At 37.2% G+C, this 24250-nt stretch overlaps 1 protein-coding gene and 1 long non-coding RNA gene across 6 annotated transcripts in view; one reads left to right on the top strand and one right to left on the bottom strand.

Annotated features, from left to right (window-relative positions):
- Positions 1–3590: 3590 nt before the first annotated feature.
- Positions 3591–9611, bottom strand: CHCHD7 (coiled-coil-helix-coiled-coil-helix domain containing 7). Of its 5 annotated transcripts, none has more exons than XM_090282851.1 (4): positions 9463–9611; positions 6707–6807; positions 4703–4801; positions 3591–3771 (listed from the first exon to the last, which is right to left on the bottom strand). In XM_090282851.1, exons 1-4 carry the CDS (start codon positions 9557–9559, stop codon positions 3667–3669), a joined length of 402 nt encoding a protein of 133 aa, XP_090138977.1. In that variant the 5' UTR covers positions 9560–9611; the 3' UTR covers positions 3591–3666. The 5 variants fall into 5 exon arrangements, with proteins under 5 accessions (XP_090138977.1, XP_090138973.1, XP_090138974.1 ...); XM_090282847.1 differs by having other exon boundaries at positions 6707–6776; positions 9464–9528; XM_090282848.1 differs by lacking the exon at positions 9463–9611 and adding an exon at positions 9018–9182 and having other exon boundaries at positions 6707–6776.
- Positions 9612–10068: 457 nt separating this feature from the next.
- Positions 10069–24250, top strand: part of LOC150004404 (uncharacterized) — a 94525-nt gene continuing 80343 nt past the window's right edge. The window contains exon 1 of the long non-coding RNA XR_016512292.1: positions 10069–10181. This is a non-coding gene — a long non-coding RNA (uncharacterized LOC150004404). The remainder of the gene's footprint in view (positions 10182–24250) is intronic.

A 24250-nucleotide genomic window follows, 5' to 3' on the forward strand; every position in this document is an offset into this window, starting at 1 on the left:
ATCACTAAGTGAAAAAAAGCAAGGTACATCCCGTTCCTGTACTGTGATGGTGCTTTTGTGCAAAACCAGCGAATAAATATACAGGTATGTTTGTATATGAATGAAAAACCTTTAAAACTCAAAATTGGCTGCTTCTGGGCAAATTTATTTACAATGTATACCCTTTTGCATTGTTTGAACCTGAATGTTTCTCAATGTGTCCAATTTTAAAAGCTATTCCTCCCCAAACACGTACACATTTGTTAAGAATTTATTACACAATAAAAGCATACCAGAGGTTATGGATAGAATCATGAATAATATTTATATCATCCAGCTTTCCTAGGGATATAGTGATTCTCAAAAGGATTGCTTTCACATGCTGCACATTGGGCCACACTCCCCCATCACATAGGGAATCTATGAGATGCTTTCTACAAGAGTGAGATGTACACGAAATCAGTAAAATGCCTTCTACCCATTTTGTTAGTTGGTGGTTGATATCAAAGGCTTGCCTAACTCTAAAATTTCTTACAGTACTCACTAACATCCTGACACAATTAATTTATTAGGTTAATTAGCCTAACCTCTCCTGAGGTATATTCTTGAAGCAAGAAATACAATAGTGGCAAATTTAACAGTGGTTTTAAGGAAAACCACTGGGTCTTTGCCCCTCCAAAGTGATGTAATGAGATCTTGAACAACCTGATTATAAGAAGAGTGTGAAGTTATCAGGGTATGTGTAAAGATGCAAATAAGGAATTAGGGAATTACTGTAGACTAAATTATAATTTAACAGCTATGCCTGGGTGGAGCCATATTAAGATTACTTGTTAACGGTTTGCTGATCAAAAAAACCCAAACAGTTTGTCATTAAAAGCAGCTCATAGAAACATTTATAGAAGCCAATCATGAAAGAGTTCTGCATTACTACAAAGGTACAGTAATCAAGACAGAGTGGTGTTGGCATAAGGACAGACATAACCATCAATGAAACAGAACTGAAAGTCCAGAAATAAACTCTCACAAATGCAATCAGTTGATTTGCAACAAGAGTGACAAGACAATTCAATGAAGGAAAGCAGTCTTTTCAACTAAAGGTGCTGGGACAACTGGATAGTCACAAACAGAGGAATGAACTTGGACTCCTACTTCATACCGTATATAAAATAAATTCAAATCAAAGACCTAAATGTAAGAGCTAAAACCACAAAACCGTTAGGAGAAAACACAGGTATAAATCTTTCTAACCTTGAACTAGGCAATGCTTTCTTAGATGTGACACCAAAAACAAAAGAAAAAAATAAATGGGACTTCGTCAAAATTAAAAACTTTTGTGTTTCAAAAGACATCAAAAAGTGAAGATACAATCCACAGAATGGGAGGAAAAAACCTGCAAACCATGTATCTGATAAAAGACTTGTGTCTAGTATTCATAAGGAACTCCTTCAACTCAATAATAGATACAAAAGAACCCAGTTTTAAAATGGGCAAAGGATATTTCTCCAGAAAATATGGACAAGTGGCAAACATGCACATGAAAACATGTACATCATTAGCTATCAAGGAAATGCAAATCAAGACCACAATGAGATACCAGTTTACATCAGTTTACATCTACTAGGATGGTTGTAATCAAAGACAGATAAAAGGTGTTAATGAGTATGTGGAGAAAGTGGAACTCTCAAATTGTAAAATGGCACTGCCACTTTGGAAAATACTTTGTCAGTTCCTCAAAAGATTACATATAGATACCATAGGAGCCAACAAACTCCCAGACATATATCCAATAAGAAATGAATGCCCGCACCAAAACTTGTACACAAATGTTAAAGAAACGGCATGACCCATATTAGCACTAGTTGTTTCCATGTTGGAAACAACTCAAACTCAACTGATAAATCAATAAATAAAACGTGGAATATCTGTGCGATGGAATGTTACTCAGTAATAAAAAGGAATAAAGTACTGATGCATACAACATGAAAGGACCTTGAGAACATGAGGCTAAAGGAAAGAAGCCAGTCACAGAAGGCTACAAAGTATATGGTTCTATTTATATAAACAGGCAGTTCTAGAGAAAAGAACTTAGTTGCCTAAGTTTTGGGGAGGTGGGGAGGAAAAACGGTGTTAGGAGGAAATGGAGAACATGTGCTAATATACACAGGGTTTCTTTCTGGGGTGATAAATGTGTTCTAAAACTAATTGAGGTGAAGGTTGAACAACGTTGTCAATATATTAAAAGCCATTTTAGTGTTGTACACTTTAAGAGATTTATGTATGAATTATATCTCAATGCAGTTGCTATTTTTAAAAAGAGCTATGCCAGGACAAATAGCTACAGGATGAATGTTGATACTATGAACATTTAAAGAGGTGACATTAAAATTCCAAACTCGTAAGCATGGTTATAAGTATTGAAATGCTTCTTACACAGCAATGTATTAGTTTCTTGTAGGGTTCTATTTTAATCCATCATTTTTAGAGCAATGGATACAAATCAAAGAATGTCTGAAACAATCCAGAAATTCAAATAATTTTACTCAAAATGAAATCATGTTTTATCCAAATAGAATCATATTTAACAGTCAAGGTCCTGTGTCTTAAAAACATCTGAGCTGGGGTTTGGACTAAGACAAATGAGATGGATAGTTTGTTGTCAGTAGTGATTAAAATTATACTCAATGATCATGGACCAGATGAAAGAAACACAAACTATTTTTGTTGATTTATTATCATTAAATGTCTTTTATAAAACTAGTCCTTAAGTGAAACAAACTGGATTTTAAAAGATGGTGTGTATGAGAGTTGCTACACAATCCGCCCATCATCATACTGAATATTGTTTCTATATCATAAAGTGAATTGAGCTCTAGTGTCATCCCAGTGTTGCGTTCACCAGATGAACCCCATACAACTTCCACACCCATCTCATCCTGAAAATAGAAGTCCTACTTCTAAGAGAAGCACTTTTACCTCCCATTATCATAGTTCAAGAATACTGTGTCTTCAAAGGTTACCCAATACTTCTGGATTTTAATCACAGAATCCTTTAACCATGCTTTTCCTTAAAGACAACTTGTTTTTTTTGCATGCTTTTTACTTAAGGCAACCTTCCTGCACCCCTGTTCCTTGCCTAGTGAATGTACTAACCTAATTTAAACAAAGATAAGTGAGTGCAGGATAGAGAGCTTAGTAATGAGCCTTGGATTTGAGGCCCACCACACACCTACACATCTTTTCTGCCATTACTCCTCCACCCATCTTAAACTCTAGGTGGAACAGCTGACAGCGAATTCTCTGAATTTGTCTCAAGCTTTCCTTCCCTCCTGTTATTGCTCACATTAAATACTGCCTTCCCTTTACCCCCATCAAGTCTTTACTTGTTCATACGTTACTTCTTCTGAAATGCAGAGGAAAAGCTCAACTTCTCATGTAGCCTTTCCTAACACTCCCTTAACTCCAGGAAGTAATATAAACTGACACAGCACATTCAGCAGTGGCATACTATCATCGTGGTACTGAGAGCAAACACAAAAAACACAGGGTTAACTTAAATTTTGTTTCCCCTTGTAGTATAAAAGATCTGTCTGGGTAAAACTTGGAAGGTCTTAAAAGATTACAGTAATGATTTATTAAAAATATTTATCTGCTTTTAAGTTAAATAAACAATTTTAATGCAAATATTCAATAGGGCATCTTTCCCATTGCTCCCAAGATCTCGTCTCTTTCTGCTGCTGCAGGCATAGGTGGCTTCACTCCATTCTGTCTTCTCTGCATCATGACAGAATTCTGCATGTAGGTATTAAAAAAAAGAAGAAACAAAAATCAGCCATGTATTAAATGCTAATCATTTCTAGTAATTTGCTACTGCTTTCTCAAGAAGGAAATTCTAAAAACCAAGTTTAAAAAAAAAAAAAACTAACTGTAGGACTTCAGATAAAGTTTTCAAACTATTAGCAATTAAATAGAAGTGATTATTCCCACAGGAATACATTAACAGCAATTAGGATGGGGACATGCTGTTTAACTACAAGCACAAGAGTACTGTCTATCAATGAAACCAATGAATTTAGAGAAATAAAGTAGCTAACTGCAGGGCTCAAAGAAATAGAAATTACATACCAATGTCTCAAGAAAAATGGGACCATTTAAACTATCCTGGGTGGTAGTGGAAGAGGAGGCAGAAATGCTAGACTAATATGCATTATGACAAGTTATCCATTCTGTTCATCTCCAAGAAAAATAAAATTATAGTAAGGTTATTATTTTAGGGCTGCAGCTTACACACCTAAGAAGACCCACCTATATTATTAAAACTGCATCTTTATGCCTTGGAGTAGGATGAGGCAACTACAAGCTCTCAAGGATTATTGAGGACTAAAATAACACCCCGAGGATAAAGTCAAAAAGTTAACTTTCCAATGGGGAGGTGGGGACTGGTTGAAAGAAGGTGAAGGAATTAGTCAATGAACTGTGGACAATGGACAATGGTGTGGGGATTGCCTGTGGGAGTAGGGGGTGTTGGGAGGTGAACAAAGGGGGGAAAATTGGGACAACTGTGATAGCATAAAAAATAAAATCTTTAAATTAAAAAAATTTTTTTTTAAAGTTAAGTTTCCCTACAGCCATCCCCCAAAAAGGATTGTGGATATTGATTAATTTCAGGCTTCAGTTTCAAGCCTAAGAGTGAGACTATCTCATCCAACCACGCTAGACTTACCCAGAATTTCCGGCAGTTTTTGTACTTCAAGAAGTAAGTGGAACACCTTTCCCTGTCATAGTTATTTTCATCCATACATCTGGCAGAAGCATCAGATTCCTTAAATATGTAAAATAGGCACCATTTAAGAGGTGAAATGGCATCTAAAAAAAAGAAAAAAACCCCAAAAAACTTCTGAGGTTGTTATCCCACAAAGCAGCTAATATGAAACAGTTCCTTTTTGTTCATTTTAATGAACATTTAACGAACAAAAACTGAATTATCTTTCCAACTATCCCAAGCATTCATTCTCAGGGCAGACATCTTCCTTTGTATTGTCTGGGTCAGTTTTCTGAATATCTAATCACAGGAATTTGAGCCAAGGCCCTGACAGATCATTTAACCCAGTAACCATTTAACAAAGAAGCTGTGGCAAGGTGCAATGTACTGAAAATCAGTGCTGCACAGCTAGAATCAAAACCGTCTCATGACTTAAAAGAGTACAGCTGCCCTGTTTTTCCAAGTTCTGACTTTGATTTGAATGTCTGGTGTTAATGCTAGTTTTGAGATCCTAAGTAAATTGCTAATAATTGGTCTACATCAAGGCAACTTAAATTAACACCATTCACCTCAATGTACTTTTGGCTATCATTCATTTCATTACACAAGTAAATATACTACTGTGCAAGCAATTTTAATAGATATCATTAATATCACTTCAAAACTAAAGTGAGCAGCACAGGGCTATGAGTTCAAAGGAGGGTAGCTGCCATTTGGGAATTAAATTTAAGCTGTCTGAACTGGAAGTAGATTGGATAAGAAACTTCAAAGTGAAAGGTATGATTCTGACAGGTCACCACCTAAAGAAAAGCTCTAACTAAAGTTTGCTTCATAGATCTAAGAAACATATTCTGTCTAAAGAAATTTAATAAAGCAGTTGAAAACATCTAATATACAGAACAAATCTATATTTCCAATGCAAATAATTAATGAATGTGTATAGTTGGAAAATCTGTATAACAGGATCAGGAAATATCATTTTATAGCATTAGTCTGATGATTATATTATTCAAGGGTGACAAAAAAGTATTGCCACTCATACCAAATAAATGTCAATAAAGTTTATTAACCAACAAAATATTGTATATATACCTTTTTGAAAACCTTTAAATTTTAAAGAGACTAATTCTATATCAGCCCCTTAGCCTCAGCCAGGTGCAAGGACATGGTGAAATTATTGCTATAAAAACATAAATTTCAGTGATAATTTTAAAATATCATACTTCCCAGCTTCCTGTGTTTGGACTAAAATTTTTCGTCAGTGTTACATATATCTGTTCAATAGTATAGTGAAAAGTAAATGCTTGCATATTATATAAATAAGGAAAACTTAAAAGAGATAAATCTTTGTTAGCTAAATTATGCATATCTAAAAATGCTCTGGTGAAATAAGGACATGCTGGTTGGCAATTTTTTTTTTGTACAAAAATAACTTTAAAAAGAATGGCAGAAAACAAACAGATTGGTAGGTACAGAGAACAAATTAATGGTTGCCAGAAGAAAGGGGGAGGGGGAGGATGGGTGAAAAAGGTGAAGGTACAAACTTCCAGTAATAAAATAAATGAATGTAATATACAACACAAGGAATGTCATCAGTAATACCTTATGGTAACATATAGATACATTAGACTTATTGTGGTGATCACATCATAAGGTATACAAATGTCAAATCACCATGCTGTACACCTGAAACTAATATATGTCAATTATACTTTAATAAAAAATAACTAAATTAATTTAAATTAATAAGTGAAAATAGTAAAAGAAGATCTAAATGTGTATTTACTGGATTTCTGAGTAGGAAATGTAAAACTTCTATATTTTAAAAAATCCCATTAAAATTATAAAGCAAACTGAGAAAAAACATTTTTAAAAAAGAACTACACAAGGCAGATTTCCACAAAATCAGGAAAAGCCTGTTTTTCCAACTTAACATTCATGAAAATTAAAAGCAAACCACCTTACCAACAAGCAAGGATTTATGTCAGGATCTCTCAGTCTCCGTGTCACCAGTGGCATCCTAATAGTCTTCTTACTGAAGGTAGTAGATGTTGGGGAAAAGAGTTATACAGTGGATGTCACAAAATAAATCTCATGTGCCCCTTAAGTAATTGAAAATTAATTCTGGGATAATGATCATCTAGTGGAACTTCATGTAGCCTCTGTATTTTGAAAATAAAGATTTAGATATGTTTTTCCTTTGCATTGCCATGGTGACTCAGTACAAAGTCCATTTAAATGCATCTACTGAAATGTGATTATAATGTCCAAAATGAAAGATAGTTCAGCTATAATTCGGTTTTAGTTTATTCTTACTTCCAAAGATTAAGCAGTTAATTATACTAACAAAACCTAAGAACACAGCATGCACTCTAACAGTTACTTCCTTATAATACATCATTTAGCATACAAAATAAGTGTGGAATAAATTTAGTACAACCTAACTTTAGCAAAACATCCATTAACTACTAAACATGAATGCTTACTCTGTGGCCAGCACTGGGGTGGCCAATATACCAAAAAACAAAGTTATTGCTTAGTTGACATTTCAAAGTTTTTTGAAAAGTTGAAACTTTATTTCCAATGTTATCTATTTAACTGATACCTCTGGGTTGAAAGAATCAGTGAATGCTATGTCATTTATTAATCTTTCAACTCAAGCCTTATAGATACAGCCTGCAGAAGTCTTTATTGATTAAAGATGATAATAGTTCCCTAAGAGCCAAGTAGTGAATCCGAGTTAAGTCATATAATAGGTATGCCAACTATATTCCAGGACAACTGCTCTCTACAATGGAGTTCAATTATAATTGGTATGCCTATTATCTTCAAAGACATCATAGGAACTAAAGGAAAAGAGTTTAAAAATAGTAAACAAATATTTCAAAGTGAATCTTTGTTTCAATATATTGTAAACCATGCATAAGCCACCCACAAATATTTCCTGAATCCTGTTCTAGCTTAATCATCTTCCACTTAAAGGTTGAAGGAAAAGCCAACAAATAATAAAGTATGACCTACAAAATGCCACAGAATAAAAAACTATGTCGGCATAACCAGAGAGAGGTCAGAATATTTGTATGAAATGGTTTCTGTTTTCCTTGCCCAAGAGGAGACCATCAAAAAATATGTCATGGTTAAAAAAAAAAAGTACATTCTAGAAAAATAATCAAACACCACAAATGCTCCCAAAAAGTGGAGGTATTCTCAATCAAGAGTCACCTAATTAGTTTGAGTTCTTCTGTTATGGGAAGGATCATGTTGTCTAGGCTAAAAGAGACCAACCTTTGCAAAAAAGGATGGAAAAAAGTTTAGTGTTTCTGGGGTCCTTTAACTTTTTGTACCCATTAAGTAATCCTTTTATTTTATAATTTTTATTGAACAATACATGAATATACCTAGTTAACCGAAACATCTTGGCAAAAAGGATATTCAAGATGCTGTTCACATATATTTAGAAGTGTCTTCCTCTACTGAGCACAATTCTTTTGCAGGCTTGACTTCCTAGAGAGATGATGGTGCTAATAGCACAGCCTTGCTTTTTACATCTATCCTATTATGTGAGAACACAGAACTCTGCTTAGCTGTTCATATTCCTTGAATATAATCTCAACAACGATCAGACACAGACAAAACTCAGGTTCCAGGTTTCATGCCTTACATGAAAGCCTCCTACCCTGCATTTTATTCTCATTATTAGTCAGGAATTCTTTAAAAATAACATCTACATAACATCACATATACCCGAATTAGGTTTGCAGCATGAGTTTATTCACATTTCCTTTCCTTTCCACTGTGAATTCTAAATACAAGTCAATCTAAGATTGGACATCTTAATGTCACTTTCTTTGCATAAATTCCTCATGTATAAACTGGAAATGTCAATTTACAGTGAGAAGTGGGGCTGATGGTCAAGATCAAGTGTTCTGCTAGAGAGACCTCATCTACTTACTTTCTGAAGGTACTAAACAAAAGTTAGGAAGCTCTACTTGCCAGGAAGAAAACCAGAGTTGTAGGAGGGGTCGCGCAAGCACATTTGAGAAACAACTCTAAAATCTTCTCTAAAGAGCACACTGCTTTAAAAAGTGGCTCTGAAAGGGAAGGGGGAAGGGGCCTTATGGCCGTGTTCCCAGGCTGGTCAGAGCCACGCAGGCTCTGTGGTTCTAACAAAACCCAGATTGCAATTATTGGGAAGCTGAAAAATGTCGTGTAAAAACATAAGTCCTTCACCTACTTCTGGGTGCAGAGACAGAGTCAGGAAGTCAGGGTGGCATACCGGAGGGAGGCGGGGGAATCGAACGGAGAAACCGGAGAGATGAAAGACAGGGACCTTGCTGCCTTCCGCGATGCTGCCTGTCAGTCTAACGGTGGACGGCGGGCACAGGTGAACACACTTTGCTTTAACCGTCGACGGTGCCCAGGGGAGCACGGGGCGAGGAAAACGCAGGAAACTAGGTGTAGGTGCAGGCAATTGCGCGTCAAAGGCTGGGAAGGTGGATGAAGAAACAACCGGGGTTGCCCGTGCACGGGTCAACTTCCTTGCCCGGGACCGAACAGACCCGTAACGCGGGGAGAAGCAAAGGGAAGGGGCCCGTAGTGCGGCAAGGCCTGGTGGAAACAGCTTCGCGTGGAAGTGTACTTAGGCCCGTGGCGACTCAGGTGCAGCCCTCTCTTCCCCGTTCCCTGCAGTCTCCACGAAAGGACGGGCGAGGGACCACTCACCTCGAGGTGCCACTCCACCACAGACGCGGCAGTCTCCAGCTCCAAACACGTCAATAGCTCACGCAGCTGGACCTTAAGTAGCGCGCACCCCAACATGCTGCCCCCGCTCCCCGGCGGCCGCCAGTCCAATCGGCACGCGCCGCCGCCAGACTGACAGCCCATCTGGGCCCTGCGCGGTGGGGGCGGGCGGGTCTCGCGCCCGCCCCCAGCTAGTGGCAGGGGAGCCAAAGGAGGAGGAGTGGGCGGGGCCGAGGGCGAGCCCCGCCCTCCCCCGCCCCACCGCGCCCCCCGCGCCGCGGCCCGCCTCTTAACACTTCTGCTTGATCGGCGGTACTATTCGCCAATCGACATGCCCATCCCTGGCGGCGGCGGTGTCTAGTGGCCAGACCTAGGGCGGAGCGCGCGCGAGGGGGACGAACACAGAGGCGGGCGGGGGCCAGGGGCGGGCCGGCGGGAGGTGGGGGCGGTGGCCGAGCAGGCCCGGGGAGGCGGTGGTGGGCGCGACGTCGGCGGCAGCGGCGGCGGCGGCGGCAGCGGCAGCTGCAAGTTGGGCTGCAGGGGCAGCGCATACACTACAATGGCTGCTGGAAAGAGGCGTAAGGAAACAATTTCCAGGCCCGCCGCGTCCAGCCCGAAATATGAGAAAAAAATTATTAGAAATTCCGCGGGCGGTGTAAAGGTGGCGGACGGGCCGGAGGGAGGATGTTAAAGCCCCGCGGTGAGTTCTCCCGGGATCCGGGGCGGCGGAGAAGCGTTTAGCGGGAGAAATATCAGGGTTATTTAAATTATGGGACTAGCCGAGGGGGCAGAGGAGCAGCGGCGGCGGCAGGAGGAGGAAAAGTTTGTGCTACTCTCAGCCCCTGCTCAGGACCCCAGAGAGAAAAATAATAATAAAAATAAAATAAAATAATTAATTGAGGGTGTGAGGACTCCCGAAGTCGCTTCTGACAGGGCAGGGGGCGATGCGGCTGGAGACCCAAAGGTGAGGTCGGTGGGAAAAAAAGGAAAAAAAAAAAAAAAAAACCTTTATTCAGGGTCTGGAAAGTTTGAAAAGTTTTCCTCCTCCTCCTCCTCCTCCTCTCTGGTGCTGTGAATATTGTGACAGCGGCAGCGGCAGCAGCGAGAGCGGAAGACATTAGAGACCCGAAAAATAAGGGAAAAATTAATATAAATTCAGTTTTGAGAGTAAACTCTCCGCATTTTCCACCAAAACATCCCGGGGGAAGGTCGCTTCCCAAAGGGCCTGGCGGAAACCCGCAGTCGGCAATATTTGGGGGGCACTTTGAGTGACTTGGGGTAACTTTGCCCCTTTTTCAAAAGAGGTTTTTCTTTTTTGGAGAAATGAATTTGTTTTTGCCCTTTCCTCAGGTGGGCGAGTCGGGGTCCGGGTGCGGGGTCTTCAGGGAGGTGTGAACCCTGGATGTGTGGCTGCGAGGGCGGGGGGGGGTAGGGGGAGGGGGTGCTAAATGAAAGCAGGAGATCTGCACAGAGCAGGGACAGCTTGTTGTCAGTATCATAAACAACCAAAATGGAGGGAGAACTCAGGCATATAACCAAATAAAAATTTTTAAAAAATCGCAAAAAATCCCTAAAAATCCGGGATGCTCCCCCTTTTCTCGCTAAAGGTAGAAGTATGAACCGCCTTTCCCCTGAAGTCCATTTTGACTTTGCAGGGACCAAGGAGTTAATATTTATTTATTTTTTAAAACTTTCGAAGGGCAAAAGCCTTTTATAACTCAACCGACAATGAGAAAACGTGAAAATCCGATGCAAGAGAAGGAGGGGGAGGGAGGGGGGTGATGGTAGTGCAGAAACTGCTAAACTTATTGGTAATGGGGACTGATCTGAGATACGATAAACACTATATTTGCTATTTTATTACTCTCTTTTAATGATCTCTGCGGTTTGGGGGGGGAGTTTGGTGGGAAAAAAAAGTGATGCCATTTTTCTTAAGAGAGTTAATATGTGTGATTGGAAGAATAAACCTTTCTGGCTTTAGATTGCATTTTCGTCGCATTTATGCTTCAGGTTTTGTTAGTGGCTCCCTCCTTTCTTTAAACTAGGCTCTACAGAGGAGGGGGTAGTGAGGTGATGTTGCACTGAGAGGCTGGAGTGCGAGACTGGAGCATCTTTTGGGGAGGGGTGGCGAGTAGCTTGGCTTCTCCCTTACTGACACGTTTGCTTCACCTGTTCATCCTCAGTTAAGAAGGTTAAGCTGAGGTTTTCTGGTTTTATGTATATAAAAGCATGGTGCCTCTTGCATCACATTGAAGTTAATGGGAAAGTGCTGCTGATGTTGGTTCCACGTGGGATATGGGACAGAGCACGGCATTTTAAAGGGACAGCTTCTCTTTTCCTATGGTTTTCATCACCTACACAGAATCACTGTATGAGGACCAAGAGGAGAGGTGCTGGGAGGATGTGTGGTGATGGAAGAGCCTTCTTTCTATTACTCAAGTGCGCCCACCTTTAGGAGTGATGGAGGGAAGGGAGGGATAAACAAACTCAACAGAAGATAGATATTGTATAGATTCGTTTGTTTCCAAATTGTTCTTTTGTGTGACAAGCCCTCCCAGGAACTTTTCATGTTACATTGCTTTGCTTTGGAAGCTGATTTTGGAAGGAATTGTGGAAAAATGGAAATAGTTTTAAGGTGTGTGGTGTAATGGTATAGCATTATTGAACAGTTATGAATTCTGTGCAGTGAGATCAAAGAGCTGTGTATGCCCATAATGTGAATTTACAGCCATTTTGTAAAATGCTGTAAAATACCTAATATTCAGTTTGGCTTAAGGTACAATGAGGACTTCTGGTTGAAAACTGTAGGCAGAGTGATAGAAATTGTTTAACACTGTAAACAGTAAGCATTTCTTTAAGGAAATTTTTTAAAAAGCACATAAACCAATACCATGGAAAAGTTTACGTATACCCATTTTTAAAGCCCATCCTATACATGTGCTGTAACTCTGTGCCTTGAATTTACAAGATGTTTAAATCCTGAGACCTATCAGTTTGCATTTTTTAAGTTAATTTGTTATTTAACAACAACAACAAAAATCTTCACTGAGCACAAACTACTGTTCCCTCTAATGAGTTAGATTTCTACAGTATTTTCAAATTTTAAAATATGTAAATTGTTACCTGTATTCTGTTTGGGATTAAAGTTAATCTTGAATAGAAATTACTTGTGTTCTGTTTTCCACAGGTATATGGAATTTCTAGAATAAATGCCTATTTTTCTTTGTTTTTATGATTTATAGAAATGGATTAAAAATAAGGCTGGATTTTTAGACTTCTTATTCAGACTGTTTCTTCTTGCCATACTGTACAAACAGAGTATTATTTTGGAGTCCATTGTATGTTAACTTGTGTTCACAACTGAGGTCTTATCTGCACCTTTCTGTAAATACCTCTTAAACAACATTACATCAGTGTAGTGTTTAAATACATCATCATGGTTTCTGATTTTGGAAGCAATTACAACTTTATAAGGACTCATTAAAAATTAATCCCATGTTAAATCAAAATTGATTGGAAAGTGATTAAGCTATCAGTGCAGGAGAGAAACTTTCTTCCTCTCCCAAATAGTCTTCTGTCCAGAGATCTCAGAATTCTGTTAATAGTTACAAAACCTTTGAAGTTTATCTTACATTTTTATTGTATTTTGGCTCAAGACAGTTACATTGACTCTAAGTGGTCAGAATTAGGCTATGTATTTACAATGAATGAGTCTTTTAAATCTTGAATAGTTGTCTCTTTGACAGACCAAATAATATCAATAAATTCAATTTCTGTAAATGTGAAGGAAAGGTATTTCTTCCAATTATTTTAGACTATTGAATTAGTCAGGTTGTTTGGACACGCAAGTTATGGTTATTGTAAACCTAAATGAAAGTGCTGGTATTGTGGTATTTTTTTCTCTCAGTAAGGGTGGTACAAGACTTTCTTCAGGTTTGGGTTTGACATAACTAGTTACTTGTCTGAATTAGAAAATGCACTCTCAATGCACAAACATAAAATCTGTAATTCCTTAGAGAGTCTTTAGATAGGGCACAGCACAATATCTAATTTGAATTTGTTGTATTGAGCTTTATAATGCCTTAGAAATCTGCCTGTTGAACATCCTTTTTCTGAAGCTACAAATAAATTATACCAGTTTACAGAAATAATCTAAGGATATTGTATGCTCAAAATCTTTACATCATTTAGAATTAGAGAAACATCATACATTGAGGTTATTTGAAATTAATATGCCTAATTTTGCTATATGAAATTTTATAAGGAATTTAGCTCCTATGGGAAATGATTTATAAATTTGGACTAATACTGATAAAATTCTATATCTGTATATTATAACAAAATATTTTAATAAACAGAAATTTATAGCTAAATAAGTGAATTTGCCTTTATCAATATAGTTTTAAATTTTTGTGGATACTCTGTGATTTAATGTTATACAAAGATGGAGGGTTTCCTTCACTTTTAACAGAATACTTGTTGTTACTGTATACATTTTGTTTTGGCATTCTGGAAATTTTCTTTCTCGGGATTAAATTTGTTATTTGGTAAATTAAATGTAATTTGCTTGTCTTTGAGATTTGAAAAGCCAGATAACTAAAACATATCTATAATTATCTTTGAGGTTTTGTTTCAGTAATCATTTGCCTCTTGAGCTGTGTAATCAAAATATTGGTTTCATCTAGGAGTGTATTAATCTTTTTATTTACAATACTACTCTTTGTAAAAGTAAGATATATGAAAAATTACCTGTTACGCCCGCACACATGCACACACACACACTCAAGAAAAAAGAAAAAAGTTTTACTGAATAACTTTACTTCTATTGCATGGAATACTTGTTCTTTCTGATGTGTTTCCAAATGTGTAAGAAAAAATAATTTTTATTCTCTTTATATTGATAAGATCTTAGATTCTTTAGTTAAGTTGTTTGAATAAGGGAAGAGTTTCAAAAGAAGGAAAGAACAACTGAATCTGTTCTACAAATTCCAAGATAGGAATATGTTAAAGGTAAAAGGGCTATAAATTGTCCTTGAGCCATCTTTTAAATGTTTTAAGAACCTGACAAACACCTTTTATGAAACTTTGGATAGAGTACTTTGAAAATATATCATACATAGCAAAGAAACAAAAGTGGACCTTTAATATTTTTTTAATTGTAAGAGGAATTAATGTAGGCAGCATATTTAACCAATTAGTAAGTATTTAGGTAGCCTTGGAAAAGAATTTACAAAATAAGTTAAATGTGAGGGCAGAATAATACATTGGATTGATGAACTTTAAAGTTAACTATGACTTAGAGTTCATGCATGGGAATTCTTTTCCATTTTACGATAAGACCACTTTGAGGGTAACCAATTTTTACTCTTTGTATCTATTATATTACTTCAATTTTTTTTTTTTTTTTTTGGAAATGCCTGAACCTGACATCCACTGTGTCACTACTTTTTTATTTTATAACAGGACAACTTTAATATGTCATTAACAAATTTAATCTTTAAATATAATTTTGAGAAATTAAATGAAATTTTCTAGATCACATTTTATAAAAGCATTGGTGTATAGTTACTAACATTTGAAATTATAAGAAATATACATGAATGAAAGCCTAGTAGAAGTTATTACAGAGGCATAATTTGGTTTTTACTTTTGAATCGTTTGGCCTGATGCCCAGAGGTTTGCATTCTACTCAGTGTGTATACCTGTCCCTGCCTCCTCTTTCCAGGATGGTATTGACAAGGATACGGTGATGCAGAACTGCCAAGGGTGCTTTGATATTTTTGTTTTCTTATTTTGTGTTTGTTGTTATTAAGGTGCACAGGTTTTTGCTCTTTTTTATTAATTTTATGAGAAAACAAAAACCCATTTTTTTATAGAACAGAAATAATATCTCATTTTTAAAAAGTGAAGTGGTGTAATACTGCATGAAAATTGTTAGTATTTAAAAGTCCCAGGATGTCTTGTAAACAGAGTTACTGCAGGATCACGGTATTAAACTAACCACAGTGTGTGCTGGGAATTTGAGATGACTACCTCAGAAATGTGTGTGTGTGTGTGTAGGAGTGAATTTAGGAAATTATCTCTTAGGGTTAATAAGATAAGCAATTCTCTTGAAATTTTTCTTACATTTTTTAAAGTAAAAACAATATCTAAAAATATAGAAAACCTAGAAGTGTGAAGGTGTTAGAAAGCCAAAAAAAAATGTTGATGCCTTTTAAAAGTAAGAGTTTTATGTAATGAAAGTATATATAGGAGCTTAAGTATGGCTAAAGTGCCCAAAATTGATGTAAAAGAACTAGGTGGATGTGAATTTCAGACTCAAATAAAAATCATGTTACATTTTAAATGTGACTTATTTGGTTAAAGAATAACTAAAAAGCAAAAATAATAAATTACCCCCCCAATTTGATGCAAATTGCTCACTTTATGATAACCTTTTAAAAATCGATTCCCCCAAAGCCTTTCCTCTATATCATCTTAGATTTGAATTAAACTAAAATGCATTCTAAGAATGCTTTGTAGTGGTTACTTGGCATTCTTAATTTTTAAATAAGGAAAAATAATTTTCTGCTATTTTTTAAAAGATTTTTAAAATTATTTTAAATGTATGCCTAGATGAAGTATTCTGAAAAATCTTAGAAACTATTTGAAAATTATTTTCTTCATTCTTCATCAGAAAGTTTAAAACTTCTTAAGTTAATGAAATACATTTTAAAACCTTAGTCTAAGAGCATTTTACTTTGTGCTTTTATTTTTTTTTTCCCTTGGGCAAATTAAAATCATTTCTTTCAGACTTAACATTTAAAAAAACTTTTCACAAGGTAAAGATAAAAACATTCACCAATAAAGTTCTGGATTTCTGGAATGTTTTTAGGTGTATGGTGATGATGAAGGAAATTTCCCTTCTCGTTTATTAATTAGCAATTGATATTCTGAAGGAGAATCTAGATCTTTTATACCATTATATTGAAGAGTAGAATTTTCCTTTAATTAGAAAATATTTTGAGGGAAGAGGAGGTATCTTTTCTTAAAGGGAGACTGAATCCTCTACAGATTGTTAATGATTTGCCATTGCAGAGTCTTAAACTTTTTTTTTTTTTAGAGTAAGAAACTCATTTTAGACTTTCAGTTATGAAATATTAGAATTATTGTCTCAAACCAATATTGAAATTACACATGTGGGTATTAATTATTTATGATATTCTGTCTTTCAGTTTCTGAGTATGGGAACATTCATTAACAGATTAAATGCTACAACTAAAGAGCTGTCATTTGACTTTTTTTTAAATTATATCTTTTCAATCAATAGACATTAGAGCCTTTATTTTTGAGATATATTTTTTGGAGACTGGTAAATTAGAAATCAATTAGAGAATGAGGAATTTGTCTCTTTTGGCTAAAAGACAAAATTAGAAAATGTTATAATTTTGTTCAATTGAGGATACATTAGTAAAAAATTGATTCAGTTGTTCTTGATCAAAAGAATTTTAAGAACTTGAACCTCAAATCTTAAGGTAATTCAAATGTGCAGGTTCAAAATAGCATATTTGAATTTTAGTCTGCTAGGTTTTCTCAACTTGATTTTATTTTCTTATATTGTCTTAATACTGGAATTGCGTAGAGCCCCACATCACTTTTCATCATACTGTACAGGGCTTATAATAGTAACTTTTATTTTTATCAACTTTAGGCAATGGAATGAAAATACTGTTTTATATAAGAATACAATCCCTTTCTTAACCTACTTTTTTTAATTTCCTAAATATAATTTCTCTAACTGTTCCATTCCAAAGAAGAGAAACTAGCTCCTTTACTTTAAAACTAAATTTGTTCTAAATTTACAGTTTATAGGAGAGTTGTCACTTCATATATTTGGATAAGATCTATTATGACCTTAAAAATAAATATTAATATGACCAGTGTATCTGATGATAAGCTACATCTCAAACATGAATTTGCTTTCCTTGTACTTTTAAAATTATTATCTAAATAAATCGGAGAAAATGTTTTTCATGTGTTTTTTTATTTGTTATTTTCTGAGGTAATTTAATTGAGTAAAATTTCAATCTCAGTTATGTTTCTTTTCTAATATTAATAGTATTTTATTTGAAAATCACTATTCAAATACATAGGGTTTTAGCACTAGAATAGAATTAGACATAATAAAATAAGTAGGTTCATTAGATTAGGAGAGGTGGAAGCAGCCACTTTATTTCTTATTTGGAAGAGTTTAAAATGTTTCAAAGAAGGAAAGTGTCTATGAATGCAGTTGGTGATACTTTCTGCTTTTCTGCTTCATAAAACTTGAGCATCCTCAGTGCTTCTGTCATGCAGACATATAACTGATTTAACCATGCCTTGTGTAAAAGACAAGTATCAGGTTTAGCTTTTAATGTAATTTGCTTTAGTTTACTTTGAAGACAAAAAGTATAAGGCATATATCTTAGCTATAATTTGGCATATGTTACATTAAAAAAGATATTACATGTAAAACATTATCATAATTAGTTACCCAAATCAAAATGAAAGTAAACTATCAAGTAACAGATTTATTTATACATAGAATGGAAGTTTTAAATATTTAACTGGATAACTTGATATACTGCTGAAATACAGGAAATTTTAGTTGAAATTTGTCTTTCTACCTGAATCTATTTTTGTATGCCTAGAAGTTTGTACACAAAGTGAATACATATAAAACTCTAGCAGTTTGTAGAAGTTCCTAAACATCTGTTCTTTGACAATTAATGAAAATATATTTTTCAACTACATGGGCAAAATTACTTCAAAAATAATACATTCAATTATTTTAGTTAATTTTCAGATAAAAATGGTGGTGAATGGGTTAGTACTGTTTTATCAATTGAATGAATATCCATTGCATTTGAAACTTTTAATCATTAAGTATTTAATAGTCTTAGGGATATTTTAAAATTTGTTTTAAGTAGTTTTACAGATATTTTCCTTAAAAGCCATTCCTTTTCATACATTATAACCTAATTAAGATAGGTATAAAATTTTAACTGCTTTTATTTAATAAGAACATTTTTGTTCCCAAGATCATGTTATTCTTTAAAAAATTCCTATCTTGAAGAACTTTTAATTATAGCTTGGGTTATCTTAAAATATATACTATAGATCCAATTGCTCTACTTAAACATTGGCTCTGGGGTACTGCTTAAATTTAATGATGCTCAGTTCACGTTTTATCAATCAGGGAAGAGGAGGAGAGAAAGCAATTGGTTTTGAGAGAAGTGCAATTGATCACATTCAGAGGCTGACTCATGAGAGCTTTTTTCAAATGCACAATACTTCTGCCAGAATTAAAAGGAATTTCTTAATTAAAACCAAAATACCCGTGTGTCTAAGAGAAGTGTTTTCATAATCAGATTCCAGGCACACTTGTATGCCTGCATTGGCCATTCCAAGTGTTCTGCTGTTTGCACGCATTTTGTTCTCAGTGCTGCCACCCTGTGTATGGCAGTGCCTAAACATGGAATGCACTAATTTCTGTGCTTTTATCAAGCAATTACATCAAAAACCCCTTCTGGAAAGTAAGTGTACATATTACAATAAATTTAAAAGATATTTTGGTATACTGTGCTTCTGTGGCTAATGCTGTACTAAATCAAGATTTTTTTAAAGTTACACAGTTCAGAAGTATGGTATTCAGCAACCTAGAATGAAATTTGGGATTTTCAAAAGGTAAAATACCTTTATGGATTTCATCTGCCCCTTCACTAAAATTAGGTGGAATTGGACTAGTATTTTAAATATAGCTTGACATTGATCAAATAAGAAAGTGGAGGTTTGGGTCCTTTAAAAATATGAGAGATATTATAAGATTTTTTTGTTTTAGCCAAGTTTTAGTTAAAAGTTCTCTCTATAAAAGCAAAACCAAAAATAAGCACAAAAAAGAGACTGTTTCCATTTAAAAGAAAAAGAAACTTAACTTGATTGGTTAAATTAGTCCCTGAATCATTGGCCAACATGACTTTCAAATTAGATCACCCCAAATTATATCACACAAAATATTTTGAATATTGATTCTAAGTGTTAGCCATAAAATGCTTTGTCTGGATAGCAGTCTTTGCTTCTTACCTATATTATTTTATTAAATGTTCACAGTAATACTATGAGATAGGAAGTGGAAGCATAATGTGTATGCAAGGAATAATGACTTCAGAAACTGGAATTCTTTCACTTTTTTATAAGTAAATCTTTAGAATGGACAGGCAGTACAAGCTACTTAGTATACATTAATTTGTTAGTATAAACCTAAATTTTATCCGTGTTGAAGTTAACATTTATTTAAAAAATCAATTTGTTGTAAAGATAAAACTTTTCAGTCATAAAGTTAACACCAACTCAAGTTAGGAGGTGCTGCATGTCTACTTATTTATCAGATATACATAGGAATTGGGGGAAATTTTATACACTTACTAAGAGAAAGGAGATTTTTAAAGATACAGACCTAAGCTTTGTTTTATAGGATTTAATTATCTTAAATAGATATGGTTTTGTAAATCAACTTTTGCTTTAAAACACATAGCCAAGCCACCTAATTTCAGAAAACTAGCATCTCTTTTTGAAGTTTTCATGGTTCTAGTTGGATAAACTATAATTCTGTATTGTGACAATTGAAAATATTTGTTTCATTTTAGATGTGTTAGGCTTTGAAGATAAAACATCACTGATGATCTTGCTACTGAGGAGAATTGAAAGAATTCAGTACAGTACATGGCATCATTCCAATTACTCCAAAATTCCAAATTAAATCTAAAAATCTCTATATTTTGTTATTCATGTACTAATCTCCATAGGTTTAAGGGATTTAGAGACATCCCACACTTGACTGTGGCCATCCCTTTGACTTTATCGAGTCAATGTGCAATGCTCTTCTCACATTCCTGTCCACTTCTTAGCTGTCTTTCAAGTCCCGTATCAAACTATCTTCTTTTTGAAGTTTCTTTATTCTTAGTCCAACTTGGAGCTAGAAGTGGGAAGAAAACTTTCTGCCCCACTTAGGGTACTTATATTTGCTTTCTACTTTTTCTTTATCTTTTCCTCCCCTTTTGGATGATGGGTTAGTATATAAAAGAAATCACAAAGCCATTTATTTTTAAATGCCAAATGAATATTCAACACTATAAAAACTAAAGGTATTCAATTGAAGAAGAGGTGGAGCTTGAGGTGGACTTTGAACAAGGCTTTAATTAAGAATAGGCAGAAAGAAGTGAGGATATTCAGGTGAAATGAATGGTTTCAGCAGAGGCAGAAATGTACTTATTGTCCATGGCCATCAAGAAGACCAGTCTGACTGGAGAGGATGGTTTGTTAGGGAGCAGTCAAGGTAAGACTAGAAAGGTATGCTGAGGCCTGATTGTGAGCCACCTTGATTGACATCCTGAGGGGTCTGGACTCTGCTATGGAAAGGCACTGTAGCTTTTCGAGCAATTAAGAAAAAATCGAGCCCATGGGTATGAAACTAGAGGTACAGAAATGTTAGTATAATCCACATTTGAAGTGGTAGTTCACTGCTGTGCACATAATCCAGATTTTATCACCAGGCCCCTTCTCACTGTCAAATTCAAGGCCTGTATACAGCAGGTCCTTGAATAACATCGTTTTGTTCAATGTCATTTCATTATAACATTGATGAGTTGCTGTAGGAACTTAACTCTTGTTGATATTAACTAGTATATGATAAAATTGATTTTCTTATTTGTTGTTTCACTTAAAGAGTCACAGAACCTGTCACCAATATTTAATAAAGATTTACTGTACCTTTTCGGGGAGTTTTTTGACATAGCCACCTGGATGGACCATTGGCATCTTAAACTCTCAACATCCCTAAAATTAGCAACTCTGACTTAAGTACTCTTATTAAGGGCTTATCATTCTTTCAGGACCATGGTAACACAATTGCCTTTTCTACATCCAGTTTGAGCTTGGATTGCAGGTTTTAGTACTTTTATTGTGGCGACCTAAATAAAGTGGACACAGAGGAAGGCACAGTTTATACCAACAGATGAAGCTGATTCACAGAGGAAGGTGGTCCTAGAGCAGGGAATGGGAGGGGAAAGCTAAGAACAGGAAAAGGATGACTGTAGTTGTCATGTGGCACATGCTGGGTCCTCTTCTGTAGCTGGAGGGTAGGGTGTCAGGAGTGAGCAGAGTGATGGTAGATGAGGCTAGAAAAGGAGGCTGGGGCCAGGAGGTATTGGATCTTGATTACCAGACTGAAGGGTTTTCATGCTGTGGAGAGAGGGACCCACTGAGATTCAAAGCTGGGTGTTCAGTGATATAAAGCCACTGTTTGAGCTGTGTCTCCATTCTCAGTCCCTTTGTTCAGTTCTCTTATCACTCACTGATCCTCGGCACGTGGTAGCATCTCTGGGAGAGTTGGTCTGGTTGCGGATGCTGGTCCCTTGGTCTTGAAAGGCATGCATCATCAGGGTTGCGTGAGCCAACCTGGTTACTCCGGCCTGCTCGCCCCTCCCATCCTGGTATCTCCCATCTCTTACTCTCTGTCTGCAAAGTATGCTTAAATCTTCCCTTGTCAAAAACGAATACTATAGAAGGCCTTTGCCTTCATCCCACCCCTCCTCAAATATCTTTCTTCCCCTCAGTACAGACTCCCTAAAAGAGTAGTCTGTGTCCAGTCTGTTGCCTTCATCTCCTCTTTAACCCGTCCTGCCCCTCCCTGTATTCTGTTCGAAAAGAACATTCATCTGTAGCCCCAGTGGCATCTTTTCCATTTTTCTACTAGGCCTGTCTGCAGTACTTGATGCCTTTCCTGCTCTTCTGGCCCTGCTATTCTCCAGCACCTCCTTTGCCTTTGATTGTGCCGTTCTCACGCCTGTCCCTAATGACCAGCATTTTGGTATTTCCCAGGGCTTGTAGGGTTCCCTGGTCCACCACCTCTCCTCTCTCAAAGTACTCTTTTCCTGAGCACTGCTACCTCTCGTGGTCTCTTTGCCTTGCAGCTCTGTTCTTGGAAAGCCTCAGTCCTTACCACTCTGCTGGGCCTCCATGCCTGTTTTTCTGTGTACACAAACGTCTCCACCTCTGTGTACAGCACACCTTTCCGTCTTCCATCTCTTATTCAGACTGCCTGTCTGGGGTCAGATACCATGCCAGACACAAAGTCAGATCCTGCCGTCAGTGAACAGAGGAGACAGACAGTAAACAGTTCTCTTATCTCATGGCAGGTGGTTTGGAGGAAATAAAAAATACAAGGATGAAAAGTCTTGGGGTCCTCATGGACAAGGGGCCTTTAGAAACTGTGGTCAGGGAAGAACTTTTGATAAAGGAACCTTTGTGTAGAGTAGCTATTTTCAACCCTTTTCATCTCATGGCACACACAAACTTAATTACTAAAAATCTGCAGCACACCAAAAATATTTTTTGCCAATCTTGACAAAAAAATAGGTATGATTTTGACTCATTCACCCCAGATGGCTGTTGTTGTGTTGACTGTTGTCATTTTTTTATTTGACAGTCTAAGGCAGGGGTCCCCAGCCTCCATGCTGAGGACCAATACTGGTCTGGGCTTGTTAGGAACCAGGCCGCACAGCAGGAGGTGAGCTTGAATGTAATGCGCTTGAATCATCCCAAAACCATCTCCCCCCACCCTCTGTCTGTGGAAGAATTGTCTTCCACAAAACCGGTCCCTCATGCCAAAAAGGTTGGGGACTGCTGATCTAAGGAAAAAGAGGTCAGGGCCCCTGACTAAATAGTAGGGTATTGCATGTTTTAAAAATCCTTGCCTCACACCCAGTGAAAATAGCAGGTGTAGAGGCCTAAAATGTTGAGAGAGAGCAAACCAAGAACAACCTAGGGGACTCACTTTTAGGCAGGAGACTCTGTCAGAGGAGAAGCCCAACCTGGCAGACGGAGCAAGGTGAGGCACGAAGCCAGAGAGCTGCACTGTTGGACCATCGTGTGCCCTCTTCGAGACAGACCATGGTTAGAATTCTTGAGCACAGTATGAGCTGCCCTTTTGCAGACTGGCTGTCATCTCAAGCCTCATCCTCTTCTGTGCCCTTTTCATGTGGTTAAAGGGTGAAGTCATCCCCTCCCTCAGGTATTGCACCTTGAGAGTGCAGCTCCCTGACTAGTGACCTCCCTACTCATACCTTCTTCACCTCTCCCTCCCCTTCTCCTTTGGAGCTCTGTGGCTGGGTGTGTCCCAGGCATGTCCCCAGCCTGCCTGCTTCTGGGTTGGGGTGACACCTTTGTGCTTGCACAGCCATCTCCATTCACTGCTCTTGGGCGCTGCTCCCATCCTGTGTTCAGCTTTCTCCCTGGGCTGATCCCTGGTCTCCCTTCTTTCTCTCTCTGGAACCAGGCCCACAGTATATTTCTGGGGAGGAGTGCTCTGTTCTCAGGGGCAGACTGGAGGGTCACCTGTAGTAGAGGGAAGCTGGCGGAAGTTAGGGGTTTAGGGGCTGTGTGATTAGCTGTCCAAGAGGGTGCCCCAGGAGAGTGTCAAGGAGAGGAATGGCAGGCAGCACTGAGACCCATAGAGAGGTCAACAGGAAGAGGCTTTGGGTTGCGTCCTCAGGAATCACATCCAGTCTCCTGGTAACTGTGAAGTGCAAGACAGCAAAGCTGGGAGGTAGGGAGGTGGTTTGTCTTATCCTCGTGCCCCCCACGTACCCCATGCCCGCCTCCTTTCATGGTCTGAGCCCTCCCCAACATGTATAGACAGATCCCCTCAGCACCACCAGGCAGTCTGACCCTCACTCACAGCAAGCCTTGCAG

This window comes from Furipterus horrens, unplaced genomic scaffold (assembly GCF_987537825.1).
Source record: "Furipterus horrens unplaced genomic scaffold, mFurHor1.1.pri manual_scaffold_7, whole genome shotgun sequence".
NCBI classification, from domain to species: Eukaryota; Metazoa; Chordata; class Mammalia; order Chiroptera; family Furipteridae; genus Furipterus; species Furipterus horrens.

Excerpts from the sequence above, each read along its gene's own strand:
- CHCHD7 (XM_090282851.1), bottom strand. The coding sequence starts at position 9,559 with ATGTTGGGGTGCGCGCTACTTAAGGTCCAGCTGCGTGAGCTATTGACG. Across the intron at positions 4,802-6,706 it reads ACATAAATCCTTGCTTGTTG|GAATCTGATGCTTCTGCCAG; the intron begins GTAAGGTGGTTT and ends TACATATTTAAG. Across the intron at positions 3,772-4,702 it reads AAAACTGCCGGAAATTCTGG|AATTCTGTCATGATGCAGAG; the intron begins GTAAGTCTAGCG and ends ACCTACATGCAG.